Genomic DNA, 13,526 nt, shown 5'->3' on the forward strand with positions numbered 1-13,526 from the left:
GAGCTCCAAAGAATGCTGCTGGTATAATTGTTTTGAAACCACAAATCTTTCATTTTTTTGTTTTTGTTTTTTTCCTTAAAAATGTTATTATTACTTTCGATCGATGCTTTGCAAAAGAGTTTATATCTGTAAAATGAAGCATCGTTCATCCTGAAGTGGGAAGAAGTCAATGTTGTAAAAGGTCATTGAATGCACCGGACCTCATTAGTGTTATAGATGAAGGTCACTTACAGATCATTGTGTCAGAGCATTTTCAGAGAATTTAATTTCAAATAATGGTTATTTTTTTGATGAGGATCTGAAATTTAAGTTCTTATTGTACAGTATAATAAATGTATATATTTTATTTAAAAAAAAATTAAAAAAATTAAAAAAATTAAAAAAAAACATCGAAGAAATCTAATAATCATGGGATAAAGTGCAAATTGGAGAAAGGTGTTTACTGGCGTCGTCGTCTCCCGGTCGGATGTTGTGGTCACGCAGCCGGTGGTTCTGCAGGAGCGACTCCATGGTGTACGCCGCTCCGCAGATGTCACAGGCGTACATGGGCTCCGAGTTGTCCAGCTCCTCCTCCCCCCCGCTCGCCTCGTGGCTGTTCACCGTGTCTCCGCCTCCGGCCGCTCCTCCGCTCTTCAGCACCATGTTCTGCAGGTCGGCTTGTTCCGCCGCCACCGTTCCTCTCTCCACACCTGCTGCGCCTCCGTTGCCTCCACTGACTCCTCCTCCTCCTCCACTGACTCCTCCTCCTCCTCTCTTGGAGGAGTGGGCCAGGCCGTTGGGCGTCCCGTTCTGGCTGCTGCTGCTCCCGGTGCCGCCGCCGTTCCCGGTGATGGTGCCGCCCTCGAAGACGCAGTGCTTCTCCCTCAGGTGTCGCTCCAGCAGGGAGATGGCGTGGAAAGCTTTGCCGCAGAAGCGACACGTGAACTTCTTGCTGTGCGTGGTGATGTGACACTGGAGCTCCACCTCCGTCCCGAAGGTCTCACCGCAGAAGATGCACTTTCGGGGTTTGAGTCCTGAGAGACGAACATTTAGGATCAAGATTCAAATAAACGCCGAACAATCTCTTTCTTTTCTTTGGTAAGTGTCAATTCTACTTCTATTCATCAAACTTTGCCGCGATCCAATAAAAGGTGTACTGTACCTGCTCCGAGCCCCCCCGGGAGGCCTGACCTCTGACCCAGGTGGTTATGCTTGACGTGGATCTGAAGATCTGCCTCTTTCCTGAAGTCCCAGGCACAGGCCGTGCAGCGGAACAGCTTCTTCTCGTTGCTGTGCTTCACGGCCAAATGCACCTGGACAGAGAAAGAAGCAGTTCAAGATAATTAACTCATGGTTTCCGAACCATCTACCAAACCAATTTCTTGTATCCCGTATGTCATGGAAATTATTGAATCTAACCGTTCTCATATTAAATGTAACACAATCATTCTGTTCTTACATAACTATGCTCGAAGTACAGTTGGAAGGAACTAAAGAACATCAGTATAAATTCTATGTAATGTTTGCGTCTGCCTGATACCAGTAAACATCTGTTAGTTTTCACATAGATGGCCTTGTGACTATTTGATGTTTGGTCTAATGTCTATACCCTCAGGAGAGGGAGATGCATTTACCCCTTATCTGACATGTTCCAACCACTGTACTTATCATGTTCGTGTGGTATCAGAAGATGACGTAGTGACCTTCAGCCATGCATATAAGCCAGCATCTCTCTCAGCCAAATCGTCAGACCTTCGATACCTGCAGTGGTGTTGAAAGCTCTGTCCCACTTGGCCAAGTGTTCGCTCAGAAACTCTGTTTGTGTTCAAATTCTATTCTCTGTGAATTGTTTTCTTGATCATTAATTAAATACTTTGATATCATTGAATTGATCACTTAGTCTGATGGTCTATTTCCTCACCAGGGAATTAAATACAAAATTCACAGCACACTGTATTCTTTGTAAAAAAAAATGTAATCTCATTACCTGTATGGAGACCTTGGAGTCGAAGACCTCCTGGCAGAGCGTGCAGTGATAGAGCACGAACGTGTGCATGTCCAGCAGGTGTTTCTGCAGGTCGTCCACCGAGGAGAACTGTTTATCGCAGCTCTCGCACACGTACTGGGTGGAGGTGGTGGTGTAGTGCACGGTCAGGTGCTGAAGCAATGCATCCTGGGATTCAAAGTCCTCCTTGTTGCACTGGGGGCAGGACTGGCGCCGCAGCAGCATCTCCAGGTGGGACTTCAGGTGGGCCTGGAAACCATCGAAGCTGGAGAAGCGCAGGTCGCACTGGTTGCACGGGTAGTCCCCGTTGCTCCCCATGGAGGGGGTGGAGTCCCCCCCGAGCCGGTGGCGCTTCGGGGAGGAGATCTCCACGTCCGAGGAGGCGGGGCTCAAGTCGGCGACCTTGGCCTGCCGCTTGTTGTTGGCGAGCGGGATGTTCTTGTGGTTCTCCTTGATGTGCTTGGTGAGCTTCAGGAGCGAGCCGAAGATGGGAGAGTTGGTGCAGTACGGGCAGGAGTAGACCTGGACATGGACAAGAGATATTTACTTTCTTTATGATTATTGTACGTTGACATTTATCTGTTATTTGTGAGAGAGAAGGAGAAAAGAGGAGATATAAAGAAAGGATGACAGAGGAAAGGAAAGAGGCAGACACGAGCATGGGTCATAAATTATAATCATCAACTTTGAAAGATCACGTAAAAAGTGTCCTATTGACATTTGAAGACAAAGTTCATGAGAATAGAGAAATCTTATATAAAATATGCAAATAAAATAAATCGTTTTCTTTTTTTTGTCAGTATAATTGTAACCCAGCACCTGTGGCGAAAAACCAGGAAATGAACTGTCTGCAACTCCCATCCGATTCCAATTATGTTGTGAGCACAGCGTGAACCCGGGGGTCCGGAGGCGAGAGGCTCACTTACTCTGCCGACTCATTAACTTCAGACTTCAACAAGTGATACGACAGGTGCAGCAGCTACATGTCATCCACCTCTTATCAACTCGGATCCACAGGTTGTTGTTTAATAAACTAAACTAACTCTCACCTCCATGAAGGACTGCGACGCCGCCTGCAGGACGGGAGACTCCAGTTTGGCCACGGACCCTCCGGACCCTCCTCCGCCCCCCATGGCTGAGGAACAGTGGGTCTGCTGGATGTGCTCCGTCAGGGACGATTCGGTCAGGAAGCCCATGGAGCACTGGTTGCAGAAGAAGGCGTGGTTCCCTTCTGGGATGGAAGAGGTGAGTTAGATCAGGGGTGGGCAAACTTTTTGACTCGCGGGCCACAATGGGTTCTTAAGTTTGACAGAGGGGCCGGGCCAGGAACAGATGGATGGAGTGTTTTTGTGAACTAATATAAATGACATTTAAAAATCATTACATGAAAGGATTTGGCCTTTACCAAGTAGCAAAGCACTTATTTGCAAGGCCATTTTACAAAAACCCGCCTTCAGAGAAAGGCTTGCCAACCTTTGCTATTTCGAATGCCCCCCCAAAAACATGCCTTGGTAGATGACTCTTTAATCGCAGTGTGTCTGTGAAGAAAAATGTTGCTGAGTCTGTAAATTAGTCGCCAACCTCTGAGCTGCAGCCACCCGTTCTTGCGTTGACTGCTTGCTAGCGTAGTTAGCATGCTTCGTAGCAAAGTGACGGCTGATGTTGTACTCCATGAAAACTGCGACAGTTTCTCGGCATATCAGGCATACAGCCTTCGATTGGACTTCAGTGAAAAAGTATTTTGTTGATGACTCCGTGTTAAACACTCGGCACTCATTGTTCACTCTTCGTTTCCTTGATCCTCTCATTTTACAGAAGGGCTCACAGGGCAAAGGGAAAAAGTGAAGGGAGATAATTTGCCTTTTTGAAAATAAAAAATAAAGCAAAACTACAAAGTGCTATAATTACGTGCCATTTAAGTGCTACTAAATTGTTAGTTTCAAAAAAAAAAAAAAAATTTTTATTTAATTTACCTTTTTTAATTTTTTTATTATTTGGACAACTTCGGCTCCGGATTAAAAAGCCCAACGGGCCGTATACGGTCACGGGCTGTACTTTGCCCATGTCTGAGTTAGATCATTCGCTGATGGACGCTCACATGTTGTAGAGGAGGAGTGGAACGTACCTAAAGTGGTGGACCCTGCCACGATCCCCCCCGGCAGGCAGTGGGACACCCGGATGTGCTCTTGCAGGGAGTTGATGTCCCCGAACATGTCGGGACAGTAGTTGCAGTGGAACGCCGTGACGTTGGTGAACTGCAGCAGAGGAAACGCTGCCGGCGCCGTGTTGCCGCCGCCGCCGGCCCGGTGAGCCTTACGCACGTGTTCGTTGAGGTTGTAGAGCGTCGGCAGCGTGTCCAGGCAGAGCTGACACGTGTGGCTCTGCTGAGGCTTGTCTGCATGGATGGTCTTCAGATGGATCTCCAGCACCGCCAGGCTGTGGAAGTCTCTCTTCGAGCAGTAAGGGCAAGAGTACGTTAATTTGCTCCAGCTCCCTCCTCCGCCTGTAGAGATGGAGAGAAGAAGAACTGCGTGTTGAGAAAAAACACAGAGACGTGTATAGGGTTGCAAAGGGGTGGAAAGTTTCCGGTAAATTTCTGGAAACTTTCCGGAAACTTTCCATGGGAAAACATAATAGCATGCTCATCTGTTAATTTATCCATCAATTGTAAAATATTTTTAAAGACAATTCCAATTGTTTGGCTAACTATTTATATCTCTGGCATTGCATTAGTGTTTTTTTACAAACTTTTTTCTCATCTTATTCTACAGAACAATGCCACGTGCACTATCTCATGTGTGGAGACATTTCACCCCATCCAATGTAGAAGGAAAGGCTGTGTACATTAGCAAATACTGTGCAAAGACCTATGTTAAGAATGACACAACGATGCAGAAGCATATAGTCAAGTGCCCAAAGTTTCCTCAGGGCTCAAATCAGCCTATGACAAAACAAAATGTTTATATTTATGTCTGTATATGACAAGGTAAATACAGTTAGTATAAATTACCCCCAACATCTCCCGTTTATTCCCGTTAATTCCTGTTAATTCCAGTATATTCCCGTTAATTTCCATGGAAAGTTTCCAACTTTAAATATTCCCGGAATTTTGCCACCCTAGTGACTGTCCTACCTCCGACTTGATGAAGCAGGCTGATCCCGATCTCCTCCACCGTGTCGCCGACTCTCCTCCGCGCTCGCTCGCTGCCCTGGATGGGTTTGAGCGTGGAGTCGGGGGTGGAGCCTCTCTCCAGGCTGGCGCTGGAGTCCGGCGTGGCCGAGCTCATCGACGCCACGCTGCCCAGCGCCGGGTCGGGACTGGCAGCGCTGTGATTGGAGGAGTCCGGCTGGCGGTGGCTGTCCAGGTGGCAGTAGACGTCCTCCACAGACGGGAACTGCTCCGAACACACGGGACATCTGTAGGAAACGTAGCATTTAGGTTCATTAAAAATCAGTGGTTTATATGTTCCGGTATTTTCAGATAAGAAATTACATTACAAACCATACAGATTGGAATATAATCAAAAATGCTCCAAGGAATATGGAAATTTACTTTATTAATATAACTAAACATTAATTACCCAGTAAAAAGCATGTTTCCCATATATACAGAAATCTGTTATACTGGATCAGACAACACTTTTTATATTAAAAACAAATGGGAGCTGGAGTTAAATATTATAATTGAGGATGGGGAGTGGGAAACAATGTGCATTGGATGTCATAAAGGTATCAATAGTAACATGTGGAAGGAGTTTGATTGGAAGATGAAGACCAGGTCCTTTAAGACCCCCCCCCCCCCGTGGTCTCTAAATTTGCAGATAATCCAGCGGCAATATACTGCTGGAGACGATGTGGAATGGTTGGCGACCACTCACACATATTTTGGGATTGCCCAATGATGCTTCCTTTTTGGAAAGGGATAAAGAGCGAGATAGATAAAGTTTTGGGAATTAATATACTATTCACCCCAAGTCAGTTTCTTTTCGATCTAACTCCTGAAGGCATGAACACAAGAGACCAAGAGCACTTGTTACATATATTCTTGATGACTGCTAGGAAAATGGTGACAATAAAATGGTTGAATCCACAGCCACCAACAGTGGAAACAGAAGCTGAGGGAGGTGTATGGAATGGAGGCTTTAACTGCTCAGTTACAATTAAGGTCTGATGTTTTCGTGAGGAGGTGGCTGAGGGGAATCCTGTGGTACGATGGAATGTCTCAACTGTCCATTTATTTATTTATTTATTTATTTATTATTGTTCACTAATCAGTCTGTCATATATAATTTGTAGGGCTGGGCAAGTTAACTCGTTTTAATCGAGTTAACTCAAGTGATGAGTTAACTCGATTGTTTATCCGCCAATTATTTTCTTTTTTCCTGTTCTGCAGCAGTCAGCAACAGACTTTCACAAAATAAAAGCCTGACTTTCACAATAAAACAATAAATAATCAAACCTGAGTGAATGCGATATAAAATAATTAATCGAGTTAACTCATCACTTGAGTTAACTCGAGTTAACTCCATTGAAACGGGTTAACTTGCCCAGCCCTAATAATTTGTGATGTTGTCAAGGAATGTTTCTCTTCAATAAAGTTCTAAAAAAAGAAAATCAGTGGTTTGATAAGGAGGAGGAGCTCGGCAGTACTTGTGTTTGCGGTTGGCGTGCTGCGTTTCGATGTGCGTGAGGAGAGACGCCTCATCGAGGAAGATCTCCGGACAGTGGATGCACTGCAGGTCGGCTCGGTCCGACAGCTGCGGGTGTCGGGTCAGGACGTGTTTCTCCAGCTCGTCCGTCTGGCTGAACGTCTCCTCACAGTAATCACACATGTACAGGTCCTGGTCCAGGTCGATGTCCACGCCTCCCTTCTTCCCTCCGTCCCTCTCGCTCCGCAGGGCGAGATGCTCTCTGTTCTTGCGGTGAGCCTGAGGAAAGAGTCAGGAAGGTGTTGGAGAATACGAAAGGTTTTCATACCACGGCAGAAATAGTCCAGGCAAAGTAGCCCATTTTGGAGCCAAAAATAGAAGTAATTGTAAAATAATTTTTTTCAGCATAGATAATTTGTATGAGGTGTCCAGAACAACATACTAAAAGTCCTAAGAAATCCTAGTTGAGGAAATATGTTTAATTCTCATCAATGTGCCAATAAGGCCCGGCAACAATACATCCCAAAAAGACTATTTTTTTCCTTTACTCCTATCAAAATGAAACTTTACACAATGAAAGTAACTATGAAACGTAACATTTTTTGAATTACAAGTTTCTTTGAAAATTAATTTATGTTTGTATTTGTCATACATATGAATGGTGTTTGCCTATGCAAATTAGGACATATTCAATAAGTGTGGAGCTCATGTGCTTGTCAAATTAATTTCAAAAGAAACTTGTAATACAAAAAATGTTACGTTTCATGGTTACTTTCATTGTGTAAAGTTTTATTTTGATTGGAGTAAAGGAAAAAAATTGTCTTTTTGGGGTGTATTGTTGCCGGGCCTTATTGGCACACATTGATGAGAATTAAACATATTTCCTCAACTAGGATTTCTTAGGACTTTTAGTATGTTGTTCTGGACACCTCATAGAAATGATCTATGCTGAAAAAAATTCTTTTACAATTGGTCGGTCGTAAAACGGTACTTTGCCTGGACTAAAAGATGTGTTTCCTCTGGATCCACTCACCTGCATGTGGCTCTGCAGCGACGAGGTGGAGGAGAAGCCGCGCTTGCACACGCTGCACTTGAAAGGTTTGCTGGAGCTGAAGGTTTGAGGAAGACAAATAAAATAAGTAAGAAATCAGACCCACACATTTAAGAGCAGATGTCATGCTGAGGAGAAGAGAGGCAGTGACCTGTGGGTCTTGAGGTGGATCTTCAGGTGATCGGAGCGAGAGAACGCAGCTTCACACTCCTGACAACTGTACTTCTTGTCTCCTGTAGACACACAGAGGCGGCAGCGGCAGAGAAGAGCTTAATCAGGGATAAAACACATATCCGACACGGCTAGAACCCACAGATCAAAACTCACACAAATCATCTGAGGTTTGGTGATACAACAACATCGAGTCTTTACTGATTAGAACAAGTCTGGAGGTGCATGCATCTTCATTTTCAAACATTTTACTTTTGAATTGTCCAGCCTACGATGTTTTCAAACTAAAACAGGTCAAACAGCTGTTTCAAACTTATCTGGAATAGTTTCTACGTCTACTTATACATTGATGTGTTTTGAATCTAAACCCTGGTGTTGTGGATGAAGCCCTGGACGCTCTGGGGCCTTGGTGCTGTTACCTGTGTGGAGCTTGACGTGTCGGTCTCGGCTCCTCTTGTGTTTGAACAGGCGGCTGCAGAAGGTGCACTTGAACGGCAGCTTGTCGCTGTGGATCTGCTCGTGGCGCTTCAGGTAGCTCAGGCGACTGCAGTGGGGGAGGGAGGAGGACAAACACTCGTTATGTGAAGACTCACGACAGCAAATAGTATACTTATTATTTCATTTCGGTGCTAATTTAAAAGGGACAAACACTTGTTATGATTACAAGTATTACTATTTTTCTTTTATTTCAGTTTTAAAGGGTGAAATAACCCAAAGAAAAACATTCTAACCAAAATAAATTAAAGTAGATTCCTAGTAAAAATCATTTATTATAAAGAAATAAAATAAATCAACCCATTCCCTGTTGCCAGTGATCTGGTCACTTTACAGAATCACATAGGAACAAAGTGTAGGAACAAATACTCATTATGTGAAGACTCATGACAGCAAAGAGTATACTTATTATTTCATTTCGGTGCTAATTTAAAAGGGACAAACACTTGTTATGATTACAAGTATTACTATTTTTCTTTTATTTCAGTTTTAAAGGGTGAAATAACCCAAAGAAAAACATTCTAACCAAAATAAATGAAAGTCGATTTCTAGTAGGAATCATTTATTATAAAGCAATAAGAGAAAGCAACCCTAACCCTGTGGCCAGTGATCTGGTCACTTTACAGAATCACATAGGAACAAAGTATAGGAACAAATACTCATTATTTGAAGACTCATGACAGCAAATAGTACACTTATTATTTCATTTCGGTGCTAATTTAAAAGGGACAAACACTTGTTATGATTACAAGTATTACTATTTTTCTTTTATTTCAGTTTTAAAGGGTGAAATAACCCAAAGAAAAACATTCTAACCAAAATAAATTAAAGTAGATTTCTAGTAAAAATCATTTATTATAAAGAAATAAAAGAAATCAACCCATTCCCTGTTGCCAGTGATCCGGTCACTTTACAGAATCACAGAGGAACAAAGAGTCGTGTGGAAGGTGACGCCAATGACTTCACGGTGTGTGTGTGTGTGACAGCTGTTTCTTAAAGTGGGTCTCCAGTTTCTCCCCGGAGACGCACACGAGAAATGTATTCACCTCATTCCATTTACGGTGTGCCTCGGTGGCCCATGTTACCATGGCGATATCGAGAATACCGTTTATTTATGTACTTATTGATATTCATGTGAGGAATTGAACAATCAGCCAACTACGGCACCGGTGTTATTGTGCACGACACTAAGTGCGTGTCAGTGCCGTGCCGAGTTTGATACCTGAAGGACTTGTCACAGAACTGGCAGGGGTACGGCAGCCCGGCGCCTCCTTCCTCCTCGCCGCCGGTGGCCATGCCGAGGTCGCAGCAGCCGTCGGGCATCTGAGACGGCGAGGCCACGTCTTTGCTGGAGGGCGAGGACGGCACCCAGGACAGTCCTGCTGGGTCGTCATCGCCGTCTGACAAGAGAGGGAGAAGACACGGTCAATATAAAAAAGGGATGTATTCAAAATCGTCTGCAGATATCGTATATTCTGGGCAGCCGAGAGGTCGTCGATGATGATGTTGAAGGAAGAATTCTCCGCGGACCCAGAACTTGCTTGTACAGTTAAAGTTTTATTACAAAGAAGTTCACAGATCAGCACGGACTCTAGAAGTCCGGAGACATCCACCTTTGCAGGAGTCAAGCCCACATTATATAGAGAGGTTGCGACCCAAGGCAAAACAACGTCCCAAATCTCGTGGTTCAACAGGACATAACTGCATGTGTCCAAGCAAATAATGTAAATGAAATAGTGTATTCATAAAGACATGCCTCATCTCTAATGACGATGTCCCATGTTCTATACTCATCCATTAACAGGTCAGAGATCATTCCCTAGAGGAGAGAACTAACTAAAACTACAAGGAGGAATTACTGAGAATCTTCAGATGAGGGCTGAATGCTTAAACATGTGATTCTGGTTCATACCCAGGTTACAGGGATCTATTCAGCTGAATTTACCACGCAGACAAATGGATAAAGAACACACAGATGCAGGTTTGTTTGTTGGAGCAGCTGCAGGTTTATAAGAGGAGACAGGTGAGAGGAGAGAGAGACAAACTGGGGGTGAAACCTGCAGCGTTAAAATGATTAAGAAGTTACACGGCTCCTGGAAGGTAAAAGACTGGAGATAGAGGCGGCCTGTGGGAGTTCAAATGGGAGAAAGAAGAGGATATATACAGAAAAACAAACACATTTATCCTGGTTCCACCCAAGAACACAGAGGATGGCAGAGATAAAGAGAGAATAGAACAGAAGAGAGAGAGAGAGAGAGAAAGAGAGAGAGAGAGAGACTCCGGTAGCAGCAACATCTAAATAGAAAGCTCCAAGAACTATGTATCCCCGGCGGAGCCCAGAAATAAGGACAGAGTGTATTTTCTCTCCGTTCATCCTCCTCCCTCTGCAGCCATCCCTCGCTCCATCCCTCCCCTCCCCTCCCCTCCCATCCCTCCATCCCTCCCCGAGGACCATAGATCCGCCTCATCATATTTTCATTAGGGCCCGGGCAGATTGAAATGTTGGAAAAAGCGATTAGGAGATGTGGAGAGCGGAGCGGAAAGATGGCGATATTCACTCCCTTTTATCTGTCAAACATAGGAGATTATGCATTGCTCTTTTCCTTCCCCCCCTCCCTTTTCTCTCCCTCTCTCTTTTCTTTCTCCTACTGTGTAGTCTGGCACAGAGGCGACAGAAAGGCCACGACTCCTTTAATAGACACTTCAGAATGGATTGGAGGCGACAAAAGAAGGGGGGGGGGCTGAATAATGCTGGATATTGTTCTGTCGGTCTTTGTGCGGCTCGTCGGTGAAGCGGCTCAGTGAGGCCAGTTAGCGTTAGCCGGGGAAATGTAAAGGGGAGAGGAGTCGAGAGAAAAAAGGAGGGGAGGAGGCCGGGTTTTTCTTTTTTGCTTTTATCTGATATCTATATCAACCGGAGAGGAAACGGAGAGATGAACCGAAGGAGGAGAGAGACGGAAGGAGGAGAGAGGGAGAGTCCGAGGTGACCTGAGCCAAAACATGAGCTACAGACATATGTCCAGAAGAGAAGCTTCTCCGGGTAATTCTAGAAAACCTCTCCAAAGCACACAACGTTTTACCTCAGCCAACTCCTACCACAATCCTCACTGTGTGTGTGTGTGTGTGTGTGTGTGTGTGTGTCTGTGTGTGTGTGTGTGTGTGTGTGTGTGTCTGTGTGTGTGTGTGTAGTCTTCGGTGTATTACGCCTCGCAGAGAGGGGGTGGAAAACAGATTCTTGTGATGAATCGATCACCAGGAAGATGTAGGCACTGGGACGAGCAAATAGAACTCTGCAGGGGGGTTTGGTTTTAAAAAAGAAGGGAAAAAACACACACACACACAACGTAAAAGCATGAATTATAAATTTGACTGAAGGCAAGGAGGGAAATAAAGAGGTTTGAGGAAAATATGAGGAATAGAGATATCAACAAGGAGCCTAACGGTAAGAGACGGAGAGAGAGGATGAGAGAGAGAGAGACAGATGGAGGAGAAGCAGAGTGAAACCTACAGGATGAGGATGAACCCTCGTCTTGGTTTGACCCAATAGGACCAATTAGGAACAATCACTCCACTACACTGAGTCCTCCTGTCCACTGGGGGAAGACGTCTGTGGACCAGGACCAGGACCAGGACCAGGACCAGGACCAGGACCAGAGGAAGTGAGGTCAAACTCAAGACCTTCTGAAATGCAGCATACGTCCTCATTGTTCTTGATTTCTTTACTTTTCTATTGTTTTTTGTTTTAGGTCTGTCCACAGGGAATCAACTGTTCTGTGGAGGGACATGACCCAAGAAAGAAAGTCATTAAATCTTGGAGGATCCACATTGTGCGATAGGACCTTTTCCAATATTGATTTCTCAGATAATTGATGAAAGGAATTGCAGGTGAAAATCCAGATCTAGTGAATTTCAATGTGGTTTCACAAGGGGACTGTCCATGTAAACACTCACATCCTCCATCAGAACTCATGTGTTTAAACTCTCTTCTGTCATAATGACCCTGAAACAAGCTGAAGCAGCTTTACACAGAAACAGAAACAAGTCTTTTATGTGTTATTGATTTTTTTCTGCCTCACAACGTTGCTTCATCGTAAGAAAGAAATCATTCCTCTCCGTGGAAGTGACATCTACACACGCCTGAACCCAACGGCACCAAACAGGAATCCAATAGTAAGTAGAGCATCTATATGGTTTAAGGCTGGAGTTGTTAGTGCTTCTATAACACATCTGTCCAGTTCTCACAACTGGATACAAGTCGTTTTGTTTAGCCGGAGAAAGACGAGCGATTCCATCTGATAGAAACAGATCACAGCCTCTCAGCTTTTGTGTTTTACTCAAACCAGAATGTTCAGTTGTGTTGTTAGAAAAAGCAAAGAAGAGACTTTTAAACTCCTCTGAACTGCAACAACTCCACCAAACCAGCACCCGGGCATATCTGCATATCTGCATATTTGCACCAGCACCGTAATAAGCATATTTGAATATTTGAACTACTGCACAAATTGAACTATTTTTGTTTTTATTTTCTATTTTAAATTTTTTCTATTTTATGTTATTCTATTTTATTGATATTCTATTTTATACTATTTCTATTTCTATTTTTTTTTTTTTTTTTTTTTTTTTTTAAATTACTGAGCATTGCTTAAAGAGAGCCTGTGTGACCCAAGTCTTTCATTGCCAGCGACTGCTTCATGTTCTCTCTCTGTGCATTTGACAATAAAAATCTTGAATCTTGAATCTTGAATCTTGAAGAACTGAATCCCAGTAAAACCAATTCCTGGTCCGAACACATATGGACCATTATGTGGAAAACCAGTACGAGTAAATCGAATGGCAACGTTTCAGGAGGAGAGGAAGTGGAGAGAAGGGAAAGAAAAAGAGACATTGAACAAAACCCAGATTGAGTCAGTGCAAGAGAGAGAGAAAACTCACTTTTTGAGGGAGGAGGGGATGGATGGATGGAGGGGTGTTGAGAAAGAAGAGGAGGAGAGATTAGCGTCATTAAAGAGCAATAACTCCACCAAACCAGCACCCGGGCATATTTGAATATTTGCACTACTGCACAAATGGAACTATTGTTGTTTTTATTTTCTATTTTAAATTTTTGATATTTTATGTTATTCTATTTTATTGATATTCTATTTCATACTATTTCTTTATTTTTTTTTTTGGTTTA

The 13,526-nt window shown here is 43.8% G+C and overlaps 1 protein-coding gene across 1 annotated transcript in view; it reads right to left on the minus strand.

Annotated features, from left to right (window-relative positions):
- The window catches only part of znf423 (zinc finger protein 423), a 155,223-nt gene that overhangs the window by 72,106 nt on the left and 69,591 nt on the right, over positions 1-13,526 (minus strand). The window contains 11 exon segments of the mRNA XM_061077371.1: positions 444-1,013; positions 1,142-1,292; positions 1,967-2,506; positions 3,034-3,215; positions 4,110-4,487; positions 5,118-5,401; positions 6,635-6,912; positions 7,667-7,742; positions 7,791-7,917; positions 8,275-8,399; positions 9,573-9,750. Coding sequence (XP_060933354.1) covers positions 444-1,013; positions 1,142-1,292; positions 1,967-2,506; positions 3,034-3,215; positions 4,110-4,487; positions 5,118-5,401; positions 6,635-6,912; positions 7,667-7,742; positions 7,791-7,917; positions 8,275-8,399; positions 9,573-9,750 — 2,889 coding nt within the window.

Source organism: Limanda limanda, chromosome 8 (genome assembly GCF_963576545.1).
Source record: "Limanda limanda chromosome 8, fLimLim1.1, whole genome shotgun sequence".
NCBI classification, from domain to species: Eukaryota; Metazoa; Chordata; class Actinopteri; order Pleuronectiformes; family Pleuronectidae; genus Limanda; species Limanda limanda.